The sequence below is a fragment of the Anopheles moucheti genome, chromosome X, assembly GCF_943734755.1.
Source record: "Anopheles moucheti chromosome X, idAnoMoucSN_F20_07, whole genome shotgun sequence".
Classification (NCBI taxonomy): domain Eukaryota; kingdom Metazoa; phylum Arthropoda; class Insecta; order Diptera; family Culicidae; genus Anopheles; species Anopheles moucheti.
Genome location: NC_069142.1, coordinates 6,858,146 through 6,878,749, shown reverse-complemented (window position 1 = coordinate 6,878,749; position 20,604 = coordinate 6,858,146). Strand labels below are relative to the sequence as shown.

At 46.3% G+C, this 20,604-nt stretch overlaps 1 protein-coding gene across 1 annotated transcript in view; it reads right to left on the bottom strand.

Moving 5' to 3' along the window:
- Positions 1–7,745: 7,745 nt before the first annotated feature.
- LOC128306316 (uncharacterized) overlaps positions 7,746–20,604 on the bottom strand; it is a 39,361-nt gene continuing 26,502 nt past the window's right edge. Inside the window, 6 exon segments of the mRNA XM_053043779.1 lie at positions 7,746–11,172; positions 13,295–13,661; positions 13,742–13,887; positions 15,496–15,628; positions 15,702–16,796; positions 17,647–18,012. Coding sequence (XP_052899739.1) covers positions 9,779–11,172; positions 13,295–13,661; positions 13,742–13,887; positions 15,496–15,628; positions 15,702–16,796; positions 17,647–18,012 — 3,501 coding nt within the window. The 3' untranslated portion in view covers positions 7,746–9,778.

Below are 20,604 nucleotides of genomic sequence, written 5' to 3'. Positions count from 1 at the left end.
CGCAACCGGCGGGTTCTGTCAGCGTTCGGGCGCCCAGCCAGCCGTCGCCGTCGCTACCGCCACCGCCGGCACACCGCCAGCGGTAGCGAGGCCCACCTCCGTCGACCACGCCAGCACACCAGCCACAAACGGTACAGCCGATCGTCTATGGGTATTTATACAACCGTAAAACCTGCAAACCTGCAATTCTCTCTACCCTCTCAGCGTCACTTTTTAAAAGCAAAAAACAACCCCCAAAAAGTAACCTCCTCTTTACTACGCAACAATCCGCAAAAACCCCTCTCTGCCACTCTGCATCTCTCTACTCGAACCTGTCCTTTTTTCCGAAGCCTGTCTTTTGTAGCTATTTTGATTTTATCTCCCGTACTCTTCCACTCTGATCTCGCTCTTATTTTGAAACTTCTCTTCCCTCTCCCTTACGCTACCAGTAGTAGTCGCACTGTATACAATGTTGATAGTTACCTTCTCTTATCTACCCAAACGCAACTGAGCGAGATGGAACTGGTCGAACTAGTTGCGCGTCTTCTTTTCGCTGCCTCGCGAGCAGTTAACTGCAGCATGAGACGGGCATATATTCTCCACACTAACGCTTCTAGCTCCTCTCAATACCCTTTTTATCTCTTTCTCTCTCTCTCTCTCTCTTTCTCATTATATCTTTTTTCTTGTCTATGATACTCCTCTAGTAATTAACTCCTAGTAGACGATCTACTGATCTGTCCCATTCGCTGACTAGTAAACATTGGCAAACCGTAGTTAACGCCAGTAGACATTTTGTGCACCAAATTCCGTTGTACCGTACTCAGCTTGCAGAAAGTATTTACTTGGTGCGTGATGTGTTTTCTTTTCGTTTTGTTTTGCATTTTGTAGTCATCCATTTTGTTTACTTCGTTTGGTACCGGTGATTATGTTTGTGTTGGTTGGTGCAATAGCGACAAGCGTCATCGTTCCGTGTCGGTATCCGTTTTTGCCGTAGTTGGCGTACTGTCAGTAAACTCCTAACTCTGGTTTTCTAGTAAATGTTTTTTGCTTTGGTTCTCGAGGACGCAGCCCTACTGCAGATGAGTGTGGTGTGCTTTAATACTTAGTTTTCTAACACTCTGGAAATAAGGTTAAAATTCTCATCTAGCAAGAAGCCTTATTGATGACTATACTCAAATAGTAGAATACTGGACTCCTCCAAGTTTTTTGGAGTATCTTAGCTGTTTGTCTTTAAACTTCACGCGTTATTCTCATTCGAATGACGGTTGTTAGCGGCTTGTTGATTTGCGACCCTATTTCCGACCATTACCAACAGCTTCTTTAGCAACACTCGCGCGTTGAGCGTCAACACTCAACAACTTCAACCAGAGCTACAGCAACCAACCGGTACCTGAAGGAGTGGGCTAGTCAAAGTGCGACAGCGTCACCGATAACGAACCGTTCTTTCCAGTGCAGCATCCTACAGCTTTAGTACAATTCCACCATCGGCATTTGGCATTCCTTCGTAGTGCAAACTTACAATTGGCTTGCTATTATATATTGTTTTATATCTTGAAAAAACAAAACAAAAAAACCACCCGTAGTCGCCTATTTTCTACTCTCTCTCTCTCTCTGTCTCTATCTCGCTCTGTCTTCACCAGACACTAGCTGAATTGGGTTTTCTTGCTCTCACCTCTGCTGTTTCGCATTAGTTTCGCAATTTTAGCCAAAATTTTAAAACAAAACGCTTCGAATGGTGCAGAATGTAACGGTTGTAGGAAGCAGTACGATCAATCGCCCCCACAAAAAAAAATCCATTCACATCAAGCGATACATCATACGCCATTTAGTGTCATTTGGGCATTGTCAATCGAATCCGATCGCATGAGAACCGCAAAACCACCTCTCCCGCCTGCGTTATCCCCTGTTTCATTTCCCTCTCACTCACCTTAATGCTGTTTTCTCTTTCATTCTTTCGCGTGATTGTTTTCTTTCACGCACACTGCTAGATCGTTATCATTTCCTGTCACCATCATGGTTAATCACTGTTCTGTTTTACATCCCTGTACACATCTGTCTCACCTGTCTGGACACTCTCTCTCTTTTTCTCTCTTTCTCTTTTCTCTCTTTCTCTTTCTCTTTTTCTCTTTCTCTCTCTCTCTCTCTTTTATCATTTTTTCTACTTTGGTGTTCCCTTTACTGGTATCGTTTTGTTGTTTCTTCATTTTACATTTTGGTTGACCCATTGACTCATCATGTGCCCTATGACGATTCGTACAATTTGCTTAATTGGCAAAATATGTGAATTTCCCATGCATTACCTTACCCCGTCTCTGTTCCTTCCCGGTTCCCTCTTATTCCCCTGGTGATCATGTATGTGAATTGGAATTTCGGAATTGCTATTATTCGCACATTACATTTGTTTCACGTATCAAACACACTGTCAAACTGCCCTCACAACACACCTTCACGTATTCACGTATAAAATGCTCATCACTAAAATTACTACCCCGTCTCCAAATACTTACAATCACACACACACACACATACACAAACCAATGTTCACTCACGCTCATGGTTGGATCCTGCCTGTCCTGGTGTCGGTGGGAAGAGTCGAACTCGATTCACCGGACGACTTCTTCTTTTTGTTGTAACTCGTTTGCGCAGGATCAGGACCTGTCACCACCAGCCGGTGGTACCGTGGGTGAGCGGAAGACCCGCACCATACCCGTACGTGTCTGCCGGGCGCTGGAGAAGCACAAGGATGAAGACAATGACGAGGAGGAGGAGGAGGAGGAGGATGAGGAAGAGGACGAGCGTAGAGTGTGCGGTTTCGTCTACGAAGAGCAGGAGCACGAGGGTGACGACGAGGGTGAAAATGACTCCGAAGACAATGGGCACCATCAACCCAGTGCGGTCGCACACCACTGCCAGGAACAGGTGCAGCTGCGCCCGAGCGTTAGCCAGCAGCGTCGCATACGCAGGATACGTTCGCGACAGGCAGCGGAACAGGCGAGAGGGCGCAGTGCCAGCTATGGGCGGTATAGGGGGCGTAGTATGGCGGTGGTGACGTCACCTGCCGCGACTGGATCTGCGACACCGCCGGACATAGATGCGTCCCGCCGGGCCGGTGGTACAGTGCGGCTCGACGAACGACATGCCGAAATGGAAGATGAGGAGGAGGAGGAGGAGGAAGAGGAGGAAGTTGGGGTAGAGTATGCCGTGTTGTTGCCGGATTCGTTCGCTGTGCTCGATTCGTCCTTCTAGCAGTGCCTTCCTCGTTCAAGCGAACCTTGAACCGTGGTGTGCGTTTGTGTGTTGAGTCACCTCTTAGCCCTGGCGCTCAAGACGATGTGTTCTCTCTCTCTTTCTCTCACCCGAAGTTGCAACAGAGGTAGCTGGAGGTGAATAGATGCCCCAGTAATGGTACTCCAAAGAATCTCTTACTGCCTTAGAATTGGAGCAAAGTCACCATGGAGGTTCTTGACCTGAAGGATGGCTGACAACGCTAGTCTGCAGAGTTTTGGGAAGTTTTTCCGAGGTTGCACCGTACCGTACCTTACTGAGCTCGTGACGAGCCTAGACACTGTGCTGTCAACTTTGACATTTAGTATTTGACACCATTCGCCAGATGCGACTCTCGGTCGTCCTCGTATGTGTCTGCCACAGCGGACGTTTTGCAGCAAATTAAGCAGTGATTGGATACGGTCTTTGTGCTGGTTAGTTATCCTTTAGCGCTCGGCAGTCACTAATAGTAGACCTCGTTACGAATACCTGCTCGCCTGCTGGAGCAAACATTGGAAGTTTGTTTGGAACGTGTGGTCTGGGTGGGACTTATCTCTTTGGGCCATGTAGAATAGCAATTGAATGGGATGGTCACGGAACCTAAATGATGTGAGTTGTGGATGGGGAGTAAACAAAAAAACAAACCCCCACAAACACATATACACACATCGGTGTAGAACACTAATCTCTGTTATACTCTGTCGTACACATATACACACAAACAAACACACACACACAGTAAAGAAGTCTAAAGGAAAATGACGAAAGATATGTACTGCCAATAGTGAAGTAAGAAGTTAATATTCTTTCTCTCTCTAGTGTGTATCTTCAGACACTACTTCCTGCGATACTATCCAGTACCTCTCTCTCTCTCTCTCTCTCTCTCTCTCTCTCTCTCTTTCCCTCTTACCTTCTATCTCTCCTTTTACTTCTCGCTCAGTATCACTCATTTTTATCTGTTCTTAAATTTTTCATCTCTCCAAGACCAGATAAATCGGCGTGTAGGTACAGTAGCATTTGGAACCACTCCAACAACTCGCTCTGAGTGCCAGATCTAGATCTCGCACTTGATATTTAGCGCTACATCGCGTAGAACAGTAGAAATTGTGACCGGACAGGCGAAGGTAAAGCGACGAGTAAGAGTAATGGGAGGTTTCGGAGTAGTATCGCACGAGCGTTACGGTGTGTTTTGATGGCTGACAATACGTTTAAGCCAGAATGTTTCGGGTTTTTGTAACTGTTATAATCGCACAGCAATAGGGGTTTTTTGTTTTTGGCCGCAGCCGTAGCAGAAACTATTTGTAGTCAATGTTAAAGTCCTTTTAAAATAGAAGCTGATGCAAAAGGAGACAAGAAATAAAAACGCATCCTTTAGAAAAATGTTTCACTCTCCTCCTGTTCCCTCCCTTCCCTTCTCCCCCACAATATCCTTCTTTTACTTCATCTTCTGTCAAGTGATAGGAAACCGTGCACCTATGTGTGTAGGGCGCAACACTGCAACACTGTTTGCTCGATGACAGCGCATCATCAATGGATGAATGGCGGGCTTCAATCCGCATTAAACACACACAAACATAACACCCACTCACACACACATACACATTCATTAATTAAATAAGAGGTATAGGACAACAATGAACAACTACAACACATACACACACACAGACACAACTAGCTTTGTATTCCTTTCCCTAGTAGTGTGAGGAAAAGAATTTTTACAACAAACGAAAAAAAACAAACAAACAATCAAAATAAACATGTTTCTAGTTGGGATAATAGCATTTCTTATAATACAGTTGAACAACACATTTGAGGTATAGAAAAAAGAGATAAAAGGAAGTAAAAACAAAAAAAAACATTACAAGTGTGTAAAAGATTAGGCGCCTCCATCTGTTTCGGTACATCCGGCACGGTAGTGAGGTTTAGCCAATTGGAGCTAACCGTTAGGATGGAAAGGTGGAACGACGCATTTAAAGAATTGTTTATAAAGGTTTCTTCACCCTTGTGCTCCGCAACCACCCACCCCCTCCTCCCCACCCTTGAATAACCCATCCCTATTTTCCCAAGCTACTGTTCCCCTAATGCAACACTTCCTTCTTTAGAGTGGTTGGGGTGCGAAACCGAATGAGAGAACAGTGAGCGAACATGCGACCAGATTGGATAATCAAATTTTAGTATGTGTATCTAAACACACACACACACACAAAATAAAATAAAACCAAAAAAAAACTACTAATAACTTTAAATTAGAAGACAAAACGTACAGTAAGTATAAAGAGAGGAAGAAAGAGAGAGAGGAAAAAAAAACATCTCAAAGTAGAAAAAGTAAAAGTAAAAAAAACACACAAAAGATGAAGTGTGTGTGTGTGTGAAGCAGGGGACATATGATTGGTTTGGAGGCGTTTAGGAGGCATGCGGTGACATAAACAACTCAGCAGATGTTTTAGAAATTTTTAGGCAGACGAAAATAAACCAAAACGCCTGGACCAAATGTCGCACAAGATACACAAAAAAAAACAAAACAAAATGGAGGGAAGCAGTAGTGGGAAAAAGCGGTGAGCATAATGTATTCTTATTCATATATGAATACTCAGCGAATAGTTAACGCAAACTCTGAACCATACCATTAAGATGCTAAGTGTGGTATTATGATGAACATCACATCCATAAAAAAACATACACATACACACATATATACAATCCCACAAGATACACACGGACACATGCGCAAAGGGAAGGAAAAAAAACAATAGTGGAATAAAGGATGCTTTAATGGAGGAAGGAATTATTGAGCAATTTGAGCAATAAGAATATATAACAGAAAAAAAAATGAAAACAAAGCGAAAGAAAAGTCAAATCCGTAAAAGATAAAGCGTGGTAGTAAGGTAAGAAGAGTTAGAGAAACCGTAAAATAACAAAAAACACAGCAAAAACAAAACAACAAAGTAGCGAGTTTTAGGAGGAAAAAGGGGCGAAGGGATTAAAAAAACGTGAGAATAAATGAGTAAAAAAACCTCACACACACACACACACACACACACACACACACACACACACATACGAACACAATACACTAACACATGTCACCAGAACAACTAACAAACGCTCACGCAATTAGAAATGTCCCCCTCTTCCGCTGTCTTTTTAGCTCCCTTCCTTCACCGTACCCTATCCCCCGGTCCCCTGGTACACGAGTACATTGGAAAACTGGGAGTAGAATTGATTTGATGTTCGCAAAATGGGACAGTGTGCAATCTGGTTCCAAAATTGAACCCAAAAAAAAAACAGAAGGGAAAAACAACAAAACAAAAATCAATCAAGATAATTATATGATAGAGGGGATTAGCGATAGGAGCAAAACCCGAATTGGGTGAAGAGATGAAAACAAAGTTAAAGAAACGAAACAAAACAAAAATAACAAAAACATACATACTTGAAACATGGTAACAGACAAGTATAAGGAAACAAACAGTGATTAAAGGATAGCAATGAATGAATGAAAAAAGTGAGATCTTTAAACAAATATACAGAGCAATAGATTGTTCTGTGTGGTAACGTATAAACAAACAAAAAAAAATCCTATAATCTCTGTACTTTTAACTAAAACAAAAAAAAATGGAATTTCATCCCTTCTCTGACCCCTTTCCTTCCTGATTCTATCTCCCCAAAATTTGAAAAACTGCAAACATACAAAAAAAAAAACAAACAAAAACGATGTATGTGTGGTCTTATTTAATTTGTTTTTTTTTATGTTTAGTTTTTAAATTTTTATAGAGATGTTGAGAATGGGTTACAATCTTTAGCATACTGGGCTGCTCTTCTAGGTATAACTATACCTATTATCAAACTATAACTTTCAAACGTTGTTGTTATATTTATTTGAGCACGCCGTGGTGACATGACCAGGTTCCAGGAAACTCGGTCCAGGGTTGCATTCCTCCATGCATGACTGCTTCCAATCTCCGACAGGTTCGAATCATCACCTGTAACCTAAAAGTACTTCACTAAACGAACTAAATTACATACCATTTATCTGGCCATTAGTACGAAGCCAAACTCTCCAGTAGCGTAGAACCTTTAGACAGTCGTGAAAAAAACTGCGAATAGAGCGTTGGGGCTCCCTACAAAAAAATTGGAGAGAAAGATCGTCAAAGAGCCTTCGACTCTGGAAGATCTGACCATACAGATCTGCCAATTGCCTTGTCCTATACGTCTTGTCCGATGTTACTCTCGTTTCATTGTCGTCATATGTATAAATTTAAAACCTAATACGTCCTGTAGCTGTCAAGATGTGTCTCTTTAGTCATTCCGGTCTTTGAAAAAAAAAAGAAAAAATAATAAAGGAATACCCTTTCAAAAAGTAAACTTCCATATAGTGTTACCAAGTAATAAAACGTAGGAAATGTATCAAAATAATGATGATATTTTCTACCTGCTACTGCAATGTTTACCAAAACGGTTGTGATATATTTCTGCCTGATTGCATTCACCCTATGTAATTGATTCAATTTTTATTAGCAATTAATATCACTTCTCCTGCCGTGTGTACGCCGTTGCTTTTGAAGTTTTGCATTTTTTTTCTTCGCCCTCGATTTTTGGAACTCCGCTCGCTCTTCCTTACTTATGTTTTAAACCTTCCTCCATCGTGGGCTAACATCCACTAAATTGGCCGAAAAAAACAAGCGGCTAGAAAATCGCATCGAAAATGGCGACCCGCTCACGGATGACGCCCCTAAATTTGATATCATTCATACTTTTGTTCGCTACACTTTTTGTTTTTGCTGCTTCCTGTACGGTGGGCATAAAGCTTGCCCGAATCTTTGCCATCCCCTTCTAAGCTACGCAGCCAGTGGTCGAATCTGATGTGCGAACATTTCTACTTCGCGTTGCACAGAACGCGACCTACATGGCGGTGACAGGTCGGTCTCTTCTTGTCTGGGAAGCTAACGAGCTGGCGTTATTTATCGTTCCATCCGGATTACGTTCCTATCCGTTGCGTAGAAATCTTAATTTCATAATTTCGCTTCGCATTCAGCTGATTTTTGTTTCTGCCACAGCAGAAGAAAAACAAAACCGAACGTGAACGAACACTGCTGCACCGGCAGAGCAGCAAAGAAAATTCCAATAATGAACGGGTTTAACCATACACAGGCGCACACATACACGCACACAAAACACATACAATGATAAAGAACACACGTACACAAACACGTACACATTGATGGATCGGGGGGAGGAGGGAGGCTTGTTTGTTTGTTTGTAGCAAAAGTATTAGCTGGTAGAAGATAATGTAATACATAACGCAAAAGAAAAAAAAACCGTCTAATCACACGCACACAATCTCGGTTTTTTTTTGTTTGCTTTTTGCTGGTACACGATACACGATAATTAGGTGTGTTAGCAAAAGGGCACAATAAAACGGGACACAAGTGTTTGCAAAGAAAAGAAAACAAAAACTAATCATTATATCATTTTGCGTGCACACACACATACAGCACACATTCACACACACACACACACACACACACACACAGCTCCCCACACGCACACAACAGAGGGGGGGCACACAGTACGGTGGCGAAAGAGATAATAGCAATAATAATAATTATAAAACAATAACAGAGGGCTCTTAGCAAACATTGTTTCGTTATGCCCGAAGGGCACAATTAATTACTTTTTTTTTAATCTAAGCCGAAATTCTTCATTCGTTGCCCTGTGTTTTTTTTTTCGCTGTTTACACCCCACCCAATAGTTATCACAATTTTGATTTCATACCACCGTACCCGCTTACGTGTGTCCTTTTTGTTAGGTGTGTGTGCGTGCGCTTGGGGGTTTTTTTTATCTCTGTGTGTGTGTGCGCGGTGTGTACAAATGTTTGAATATTTGAAACTAATCTACTTAGAGTACCTCGGCGGGCGAGGTGTTTCAACCCACCGATGCGTACGCCTGCCTTAGCCTGATTCGTCTGTACTGTCTACGGTCGGCCGAGTCGGTTTGAGCTCGGGCCGCATTGTTTTGGGCAGCTCCAGGTTGGAGCGCATGCTTAAATACAATATTGAACTACGGTTGTATAAGTTGGTATGCGTAGTGCGTACGCATATCGTATCGATACTGTTTTCGAAATAAGAGTAGTGTTTTCGCTGGCTGGGAGGTTCTACTATCTATACTCTCTCCTTGCTCCCTGCTAACTCCTCTCGTCTCTTACTACCTCAAAATTCGTCCCTTACATGACTAATGCTTACACACACTCACACTTGCACACACACACGCATTGCACGATGAAACACTTAAACACAAGCATGAAAGTGGGGATATTGTATAAATTGGTTGTGTGTTGCTATTTGCCTACTCTGCCTACCCTCTAACAGTTCGCTTTCCAACTCTATCGAGGTTGGCTGAAATCTTCTACACCAAAACCACAACAACAAACAAAAAAAAACAACCTACGCTCTACACCGAGAAAGGATAGTATAAAAGGGAAGAAAAGCAGACGAAACGTAAAACGCACGGGGGGGCCATATATGTGGGTGACGGTTCAGTTCTGCGGCACCGGACAGCAACCGGGCCCGACATGATGGTGATGGTGCGGCTGATGATGCGGATGATGGTGGTGATGGTGGTGATGGTGCTGGCCGTTCATTTTGTTCGAATAGTAATCGTGCGTTCCACCGACCGTGTGGCGCCGCCGGATCGAACGGCTGCCAACATGGCGCCGCTGCCGCGTGGCCGCATTCGGTGCGACCGGTGCGGCCGGTGTGAGAATGATCTGTGGACCGGCCGGTTCACCGCAGCTGCTGCTGTCGTTGCTACCGCTCGCATTGCCATTGCCGGTGGTGGTCGCACAGCCCCCGGATGCGGCCGGTGCCGAACCGGTACCACCCGGCGCTGCGGCTGTCGCCGGCGTGTCGTGTATCTGGCGGCGCCGGTTTATGTTCTTGTCCGTCTTTTCGTCCTTGGTGAGGGAGAGGCGCGAACGCAAACTAACGATCGTGCCACCGTTGTGGTTGTGGCAGCTCGCGCTGTTGTTGTTGTTGAGGTTGTTGCTGATGTGCTGCTGCTGTTGCTGCTGTTGCTGTTGCTGCTGCTGGTGCTGGCAGCAGTGTGCTAACGGTGCCTGGGACGAATGCGTCACGGGTAGCCCGTGATGGGTGCAGCAGCAATCCACCGCCTTGGGCGATTTGTAGTTCAGCGAGAGCGAACGGTTCAGGTTGAACTTACGCTCGAGGTTGTTGGCTTTGCGTTCCAGCTGCGTCAGGATGCGGTTCATCTTCTTCAGCTTCTCCGTATCGATGCGATACGTGGCGGCGGTTAGCTTCTCGCGCGGATTGCTCGTTGTCGAGGTGTCGGTTTCGTCCGAGCTGAGCGATACATTGCGACCCTTGGCAGCTACCGGCTGCTCCTCACCTTCCTGTTCCTCTCCGGTTCCATCCCCCGCACAACCACCACACCCACCACCAACGTCGAGTGTTGCGTCCGTCTCGTTCACAAGCGTCAGGCAGCTGTTGTTCGTGCTGGAGTTCACCGTACCGCCGCTATCGATCGACTTTTGCGAATGAGCCGTCAGTGCCTTCTTGAGCTGCTGCTTGCCGGGCGTTACAACCGCTCCCGGCACAGCATCCTCCTGGTTGTTGTTATTGCTGTTCGACGCGATCGTCAGCGAACGCTGCGGCTTCGAGCGACCCTGTATCAGGGGCCGCTCCGGTGACTCGTCCGCGTACGGGATGTTCTCACCCAGCGTGAGCGGGCGCGGGGCACGCCCCATGTGACTCCACTGCTGATGGAGCGAGTGCCGCCCATTGCCGTACCCACCACCGCTCAGATCACCATCACTCTCCTGCGTCTGGTCCCGGTCGGAATCGATCGAGGAGTCGCGCAGCGAGCGCAACTTATTATCCAGCGCGATCGTCACCGTCTTCAACGACATGGAACCTGCGGGTTGGAGTTCCCGTATCGGAACGGTGAAAAGATAACAGAAAGAGTGTAATTAGAAAACATGTCCAAAAAATAACAAAACTAAAAAAACACAAAACACAACGTCCACGTACGCCTACCTTTTGGCGTCCTACAACGCCTCTAGGTCAGGAATGGAGCATATAAATAAATAAATAAATAAAAAAACAATAGGGAAAAACAAAACAAACAACACACAAAACAGAGGGGAATCAAAACGAACAAGCACATCACTCCAGCAGTTGGTAATATCGGGTGCGAAAGTTTTTTTTGGGGACGGGTGCTTAGTCATTTCTTTTTTGTTTTGCTGTTGCGTGATGAGGTGATGAGTTAATGAGGAATTTGTTCTATTACTTGTTTGCCGGGTTCTCCCTACCAGCCTGCGGTTTAGTGTTTCGGGCAATGTTATTCGGGTGGCAAAACAATTTAATTATTTTTGCAATACATTCACATGAGCGTAAGTAGTTGGGGTCTAACGTTACTGTTAGCTATTGGGTCTTATACTTAACAGAGGATGGTTTCTTGAAGAAAGGCTGCGAATGTTCTGGGACCAATTCTTGACTCTTTTCCCAGTGTAATCTGTTTTTTTTGCAAGTCGAAATTGATTCCATGGAGATCATCCATCAGGGAGGCTTACTTTCAGTGATAAAGGCTTAGGTACTCAGGAGCATTAGACAATTACGCAAATTGAAATTGATTTTATGGAAAGCATTCTTAATGGAGGATTACTTTGAGAGATTTTGGCTAAAGGGTCCCGAAACCTCAGGAGCACTGTGACTTATTGGTAGGTAAACTATCTCTAGTATTGGTATTCTAGTAACAATTGAAAGCATAATTAGAAAACTAGCTCAATCAAGGCTAACAAGATCATTCTACGGTTCGTCTAAGTATATTGAATCTAACTTGATTGTTTCGTTTCAGACGAATACCCATGCCCCAAGGAGATGGTTTCCTGATCTTCAACGTTGTATTTGCTTCAACTCAAATACTTTATCTCTCATAATACACACAGATGACGCTCCGAAAGATTTCAAATAGTTATTTACAAAATTTTCAATACTTTTTTTTTGCGTATAGCTTAATAATCTTTCAAGAGCCTGCACAATATGTTTGCCCTGCTCCACTGACAGCCTGCAACTTGGTACGCTTAGTACTAAGTTAGTGGAAGAATTGGTACACATTCATAAAACGGCTTTGCGCACGTTCGCAGCCGAATGTTGTAGTATGGTTAGGCATGGTTTTAGCACGAAAAAACACAAAATCATGGTAAAATCAAAAAGGCAACGACTCTGCATGCTGGCTGGTTGGCAAAAAGAAAAGAGGAGAGATTGTGAATGTTTAGAATAAAGAAGAAACGTTTAAACATCCAAACAGGCAGGCAAATAGAAGAATAAGAGAAAAGGGAAGTTAAAGAGAGAGAAAGAGAGAGAGAGAGAGAAAATAAAACAAACAAAACAAAAAAACAGATAAATAAAATGGCAAAGCGCAGCACATCGCACGCGAGTCAGTTTGGTTCGTTTACCGGCTAGGGAAACATACGGCCGTGTACGGTGCCTGTCATCGTGACTAGTGGTAGTTGATGAGAGGGGTGAGAAAAATAGAGCGCTGCTGTGCGTCTGCAGTTCGATGCCGCGCATCACGTAGCATCACTTTGCTTCCTCCATTCGAGGGTGTTGTAAAGCGACTGCCCGGAGGGTAGAATATTGCTGGCTGACCGGTGCTGTTCGCTGTAGGTGCTGATGCAGTATTTCCGTGCGTGTCTGGCTCTTGCATTAACGAACAAAACTAGGGCGAATGGCTGGCGTACACCTTCGCACCCTTCACCATAACCTCACCTCTTACGCATGTAGTGTTTAGGTGTGAGTGTGTGTGTTTTTTTTTCTTCATCGGAATAGAGGATGTGTTTCGAATTTCAAGAGTGAACCGTGGGACATGGTAACAAGACAAAACACAGGGAAACACGGTTGTGTGTTGGCGGTACGTCACGAAATGGGGGGAGGGGAGGGGGGAAGAATCGTGTGCAAAACGTGCTATACGTTCCCACCCTATTAAGACCAGCGTGGAAGGTACGGTCCGGGGGTCCATCCACCCCAGCGCTTACCGTTGTCGGCGAAGGCACTGTCGTTCGAGTCGTCCTCGGATGAGCGATTTAATACTGATGACGCGTCGTCATTGCTCTGGCTGCTGTGGTGCCGGCTGCTGCTGCTGTGATAGTAGTGATGGTGATGATGATGATGATGGTGCAGCTGTAACAGACTGTCGTCAGTTGGCGGTTCACACCCGGGCCCGGCACTGCCAACCGAGCGCGGGCCACGGATCGCAACCGGCGCGATGCTGTCATGCACGACCTGCAGGGCGCGCTCCGAGCCGCCCGAACCCGCCCCCACACTCAGCGGTGTGCCGGCCTTCGGGCCCAGCTCCAGATAGCGCCGGATGACGCGTGACGACTGCTCCTTGGATTCCGCCGACTACAAAAAAAAAACAAGCAAAGGATATTGTGTAAATGAATTCGGTCTGGGGGGGGTTCGAGGCTTTGCCCCATACTCACCGTGGTGCTGTCGAGCGAGAGCGTATCGGGAGTGGTCGACGACATGGTGCTCTTACGCTGTGCCGTACGGCGAATCTTACGATTAGCTGCCTGTACAATGTTGGCCACAAAGCCGGATGTACTCTCTTTTGACTGCTCCTTAAACGCTGCAAAACGTAAAAAAGGTTTAGTTGTGTGAATGAGCTGTACACAAAATGGCTGCTAGAGGGTATAACACAATGCACAGTGGGATAAGCGAACCGGACAAATGGCGCAAGATGTAAATGTTGTAACCAGCCACATTTCTACAGCTTTAATTTTTCCCCTTCTTTTTTGCATCAACATTTTCGGGATAATACATCGTCGAACAATCATAATGAAAATAAATAAATAAATACATTTTCCGATCAAGAACGTGCTGCTGGCACGCACAGAATAGGCACGATCAGACGATCGTTTCTTTTGTGTCAAAACCTGACGCACACCATGACAAACAGCTACTAACAATTAGTGTTGCCATCTGTTGCATTCAAACGGAACGATTCTTTTCTGTTTATACAACAACATTGAAGCCTCTCACATGCACTTACGCTGGTTGAGCACGCTCTTTACGCTTTTAACATTGAAGCTTTTTCATATGAAAGCATTCAATTAATCAGCCTGCTCGATTTTTCACCCTCAGAAAATCATGTTTATGCGTGTGTGGGTCTATTCGAGCAGAGATGGCCAATCACAGAAAGCATGAGCATGAGGAGGAGCAGAGTAGAGCAAATTGGTCCATTTTGGTGGACAACACAAAGCTTATAGCAAAGAGTGCTCGAATATGGCTCACGAAATTTCACGGAGTGCAACAGCACATTCGTAAAAATATTACAAGTTACAAAAATTCGAGCAAGCGAGTTGTGTTGTTCCACACGGCAGGACCGAAAACAAAATATCCATTCCGGAATGACTATCCGGCTACGTGGTAAAAGGAAATCGTTACGGCCAGATAAAAAACGGCCGAAAATAATAAAATAGAACAGAGATTCGTTTTATCGGACCGTTCGTGTTGTTCTAGTGCACTGGTAGTAGTAAAAACCCCCGTAACTACACGTTTTGCGCACATGATTGCTTGTGCTTGTGTTTACTCATTTCAGCTTAGCGAATATCTCAAAACCTTTTAAACATTCATTGAATTTGATGATGAATTTCAACAAACAACTCTAGCAGTAGTTTCGTAAAGTGTAATACATTCTTTTTTTTGTGTTCGCTGTGCATGCATGTGATTACGGTAGGCCGCATTGTCGCGCTTATGGACATTTGTACCACCTAACTTCCATACGTTTTGAATGATTGCTTTTCATGAATGATTGTAGTATACTTTTCATGTATATGCAACACAATGTTTTCCTCTTAAGACACAATTATGACACATTTAATAGAGAGCGCTAATTCTAAACTTTTTCTGTTTCTGACGTAGCTTCACGTCTGTGGGCTTGCAGAAATGAAAGTGTTGATCTCCAGAACCACTTCGTGAAAGTGGGTATGGCAGCAAGATTCATAGGAACCACATGCAAGTAATCTGAAATTACAACTAGTTTGCTTCTTGATGGAACATGATGCAACTGTAATGTAAGACACTGCATGTCGTTGTCGTTTTTTTTTGTGTATGTGGATGTTGTGGCTTTACTGATGATTTCGATTGCGGAATTTCCGTATGCGATCCCACCATGTACCCTTCTTAGCAGCGCGGCGGAAGCCACCGATTTCTCCTGTCGCCTTCTGACACTTACGCTCGATTTTGGCAACGTTGTCCAGAAGCAGTGAGGCCGATGGTACGTCCAGGCCGGTGTCGACGACGGTGCCGGTGCCGTTCTTGCTCTCGTCCACAGCCGGCAGCAGTCCGTCCTCGAAGAAGTATTGATACTACAATAAACAAAAAAGTTTGTGTTTAATACAAGAATGCACCGAGCGCCGCCCTGCTGCGAACTTCGCTTACGTAGTTGATAAGCACTTCGACGATCTGGCACTGGTGGCGCATATCCTTGACGGCCGTTTCGAGCGATTCGTTCGCGGAACGGACAACGGATGGGCCGAAAACGATGGCCAGGTTACGGGGATCCATCAGGTTCACCTCGTTGTGCGTGCTGACGCGATGCAGATGGCGCATGAGATGCTTCAGCGTTTCGTAGTTCATCGGCGGCACGCGTCGTAGCAGCTGGCGCAGCTCGAGCAGCCGGTGCTGGCCGGTCATCTTGTCCGCGGCAATGAACCCACCGTACAGTTCGTTCGGTAGCAGCGGTTCCGGCAGGTTGCGGATGAACGATTTCAGCAGCGAGGAGACGACATTCACATCCTCCCAGCGTGGGTCGCGCAGGGCGGCCTCATCCAGCCCACGGTTGATCGTTTCGGTGAGCTGCGTAATGGCGGCGGTATTGCCCGGGATGCGATAGATGCCGACCACGCCCAGGCCCTTCGATTCCACGATGCCGGTGCACTTGGCCAGCACGAGCGGCACGTACGGGTTTTCCTCCGACACCGGGCACTGTTGCAGTGGCACATTAATCGAGGCCCCGTCTGGCAGCGCCATCAGGTCGGATCCGCCCGTAGCGGAGGCACCCGGTGAACCGGGCGGTTGGCCCTGCATCTTGCGAAACTGACGCGCCACAATACCCTTCCAGGTTTTCGACTTTGGCGAACCGCTCTCCCGATCGGAGGTATCCTTCGTACCGGCAAACTGTTGCTGCTGCTGCTGCTGCAGCGTCAGATGGTGTGGTTGATGATGCGGTTGATGGTACGGAGCGGTCGGTTGATTGGTGGTCGCCGAGATGGACACGATCGGTTGGTCTGCGCTGCCGGTCGGCGAGCTGCATCCGGTTTGCGGTGTCTTCCGGCTTTTCGTGACCGGCGACTGACCGGACGGTGAGCGAGAACCGAGCGCATACTTCCGGTGGGATTTCGCCGGCAGCACCGGGGAGTAGTCGTCGCCACTGTTACCACCACCGCCAACACTACCCGCATGCACCTGCACGCTTGTTTGTGCTGCAATACGTTGCGGTTCCGCCTGCTGGCCTCCACGTCCGCTCAGATAATCCTGGGGAGAGAAAACACAACCTACCGCGTTAGTGGGTTCGGGTGGGAGAGAGCTAGTTCCGGGTTGCGCACTCTTGTTCGCCAGGCGGCCAATAGCACCAGCCGCGCCATGTGCCGCTGGACATCGACATACGCGAATGCCACATCCCAGGGCGAAGCACTGGGGAAGTACTGCCGAACGATCGGAGCTGTTAGGATGAGGTCCATCGACACACACTGGACATGCTAAACTACGCTACAGCGTACGCGCAGGGAGGGAAAAAGAGCACCAAACTGACCATCGAGAGTATGTTTGGTTGCACGCGCCTACCACTTGCGCTTATCGGTGGCGGCGCTTATCGTTCGCGTGTATGTGAAGAAGGCTCGCAAACCGACGACAGTATCGATAAGAGGCTTCACACCTGTAACCTCGCTCTCTACACCCAAGTGTGACAGTTGAATTCGCAGTACCAACACTAAGGCAGGCAGTAGTAGGGGTTTACCTGAAGGTGGTGCTATCTTCTTTCCTGACTACTGCGGGGAACTCTCGTCAGGGGGCAGTTATCTTACGAGAATTCGAATTCTGACCATCAGATATGAAATCTAATACAAGTTCCGGTTTGGATCGTTCATATTGCTATATACCTGACCTACCCTAGCTGGTTGTCTAGGCAGTAGTAGAGACGGCTCCAAAACCAAATCTAATATAGGTAGCACCTTGTACATAAACACTAAGAAAAGCCAGTTATTGAAGGCCAGCAATTCTTAAGCTGTGATAATCAACAGCAAAAGGAGATCTTCCCTGATGTATCTAAGGAGTCCCTAATATCCAGTAATATATTCGCACATTTGTGACCCTCGGAGGTACTTACCGGACTATGCAGCTGGCTGGTGCTGCCACCACCGCAAACAAGCCGCAACGACTCCATCCACTGCTGCATGTCACTGTGACTGTCAGCCTGCAGCAGTAGTTCACGCTCCGACCCGGGCAATCCGACTGTGGATGCGCTGCGAATGGATGAGCCGCAAGTGCTGCCGGCACCGCCAACATTAGCCAACCCGGATGCGGACTGTGTGCGGTGAACCTCCGCATGGCCGAACCCGGCGACGGCAGCCGCCTCCAGCGGACAGTACGAACCAACGGTAGTCGCCAGCTTGAACACGTTCTTGCGCTTCGTGTAGTTCCCTTCGGTGACGTGGAAGTTCGTCAGATCAATCGTGCCGCACGGTTCCGGGCTCTGTTGGGAGGATGAAACGGGAAAAAAAAGAAGCGGAAGATACATCAGATACTAGCAGTGGCATTCTTTGTGGGCAACCGGTAGGATGTCTGTGAAAGAAAACAACAACAAAAAACCGAACGATATTAACCCACGACCCGGTGGAATTCCAGCGACGTAGACGGAGTTTGCGCAGCCCCGGTGCATTGCGCATCCAGTTGAGTAGCCGAGCTCCGCCATGGCTCGTTCCGCCCGTTGCAGTAGCGGGACCATCTGTGGTGCCCCCACTTCCGTGTGCTCCGGTCCCAACCGGACCGGCCGATCCGGCCCGACTGCGCGGGTGACGGCTCGTGGGGGCGACGCTGGGCCGATGGTCCGCCAGCTCGTTCTCGCTGTAGTAGGACAGTCTGCCGGGCAGTCCTGCCCACTCACGATTGGTGGATACTCGATGCAGCTGATACTGTTGGTTGTGCTGCTGCAGCAGCGATCGTTGGCGATCGTAGCAGTGAGGATGATTGTGATGCGCATGAGCATTCGATTGGTGCATTCTTAGCCGGACCAATCAAAAGCCAAACCTTACCGTAACTGAGCACTAGTCTTGTCTTAACTTTCTGTTACGTTAATCTTTACGCATTAGGCATCACTTGTACACTAGACATCTGAGATAACCTTATTCTTCAGTATATTTAGAGTTCCGAGAGCAAAAGAAGGTATCTGGAAAGGAGGTTATAGCTAAAGGTTCTTCAAGCACAAAGTTCAAAGATGCATGAAACTCCCTATAAATGCAGTCGAATTACTATTAAGGCACTATCCAACTATCACAAGTGTTAGCAAACACCACCCATACCTGTACGATGTTGTCGCCTCGAGACACAGAACACGAATGAGAAATTCTAATCGAAATACGTGCACTATGGTACGCCATTCCCACCAGGAGTGAACGTTCGTAACCGGTTGAATCATCAACCGAATCAACCAGTATCCCGACTGGCTTTGCTGGCCAGGAGTAGGAGTAGTCGGCAATTATTATTTTTACCGCTGATCGCGAACGGTTGGGAACTTAAATCAAAGATCTTTAGTACCGGTCGGAATTTCCACCTTCGGCAGTAGGCAGCAAGGAAATTAGCGATGTTAGCTTAACAATTTTGGTTTGTTTGAACTTTACGTGTTTGATGTTCGTGAGCGAAACATCACAGTAAGTAAGGCTGATGAACAGATGGCGAAAAGGAGTGGCATACCGATTGTGCTGGGTTCGAGATCAAAGGCTTGACACAAAGACAATATATTATTATTATTCCAACTGAGCATTTCAAGAGAGCAGTGAGAAGTTCTTGCCCACTAGTTGAGGATATCGATTGTTTTTCCCCTCTTTCAAGGGATTAAGCCGAACTTCAGAGACTTCCAGGCGGATGTAGGTGTTTGTTCAGAATAGTGTCTTGGTGTTTTTTATTAATGGTTCGTTGCTTAGATCTTCATACGGTGAAGTAGTATCATCAGACAAAGATCAGCGAAACGATGGGAAGGAGAGTAAATGTATGTGATGCTCCCAAACCTATTTGAGGAAACCCTTTGGAAGGCAGCAATGCATTCGGAACATTTCTCAGCGCTGCACTTCAATGTCCGGTGACTTGGTCGGATGGCGGTGTACAGATCGCACCAAAACCCACAACAATCGAACACCGTCGTAAACTGCACTCAAAAATCCCCAATATCAATTGCCGTTTGATGTTCGTTTTATTTTACGATCCTTTCGGTCTGGTGATGAAAGTGATGAATAGAACAGAAATGCAGAAAAGCGAATCAACTGAACGACTTTTCTTCCCTGCTTGGCGGTAAATATTATTCCTGACCTTTCTTCAAAGCAGCAGAGTCACACACTTCAATAATAGTTGTGCATTTTTTTCTGTTCGTTGCTTCCTCTGTAGAGTTTGTTTGTTTGCCTGTAGTATGTGCACAACACGCGCTCGCGCACACATTTGGCCGTTTGGTGAAATGCACCGGACAGGGTTCGCTAGACAATGCGGCCGCATCATTGCACCAGCTTTAAGATTTGCAATATTCTGTCTGTGCGTTTTGTTTTTTTTTTCGCTACTTTATGGAACCGTTGCGGCACGGCTTGGTCACGGCGGGTGCGCGAACCTGCTATGTTGCACGGCTACGATCGGCGGCATGCCATCATAATAGGGCTGCCTGACATCAACAATCGACCGCTTTCGAACCGTCCCTAAGAAGGGTTTTGCCCAGCAGCGCACTTGTGGTGCACACATTGGTTGCCTTTTTAATTGTCTGACGGGTTTATTACATTCCCCCCTGCCGCCAAGTGTGTGCGTGCAGTTGGTGAAGAAGTCGCACCAAATAGGTGTGTGCAAATGCGAAAGGGAGGGGGTCGTCTACTGTTGTAAATAAACAAAGCACGTCAGTGGTTTACAAATAGCAATGCAAAACCACAAAAAAGGAAGGAGAACAAAAAATCAAAGCGTTTAAATTTCAAGGAATGTTTGTTTAGCATAAGGGTTATGTTTACCACTTTGGGATCATCAATTGAATTGTCGATGCAAAAAGAGCATTTCAAGCACCCATTAACGAGTGTGCAGTGATGATGAATTGTAGAAA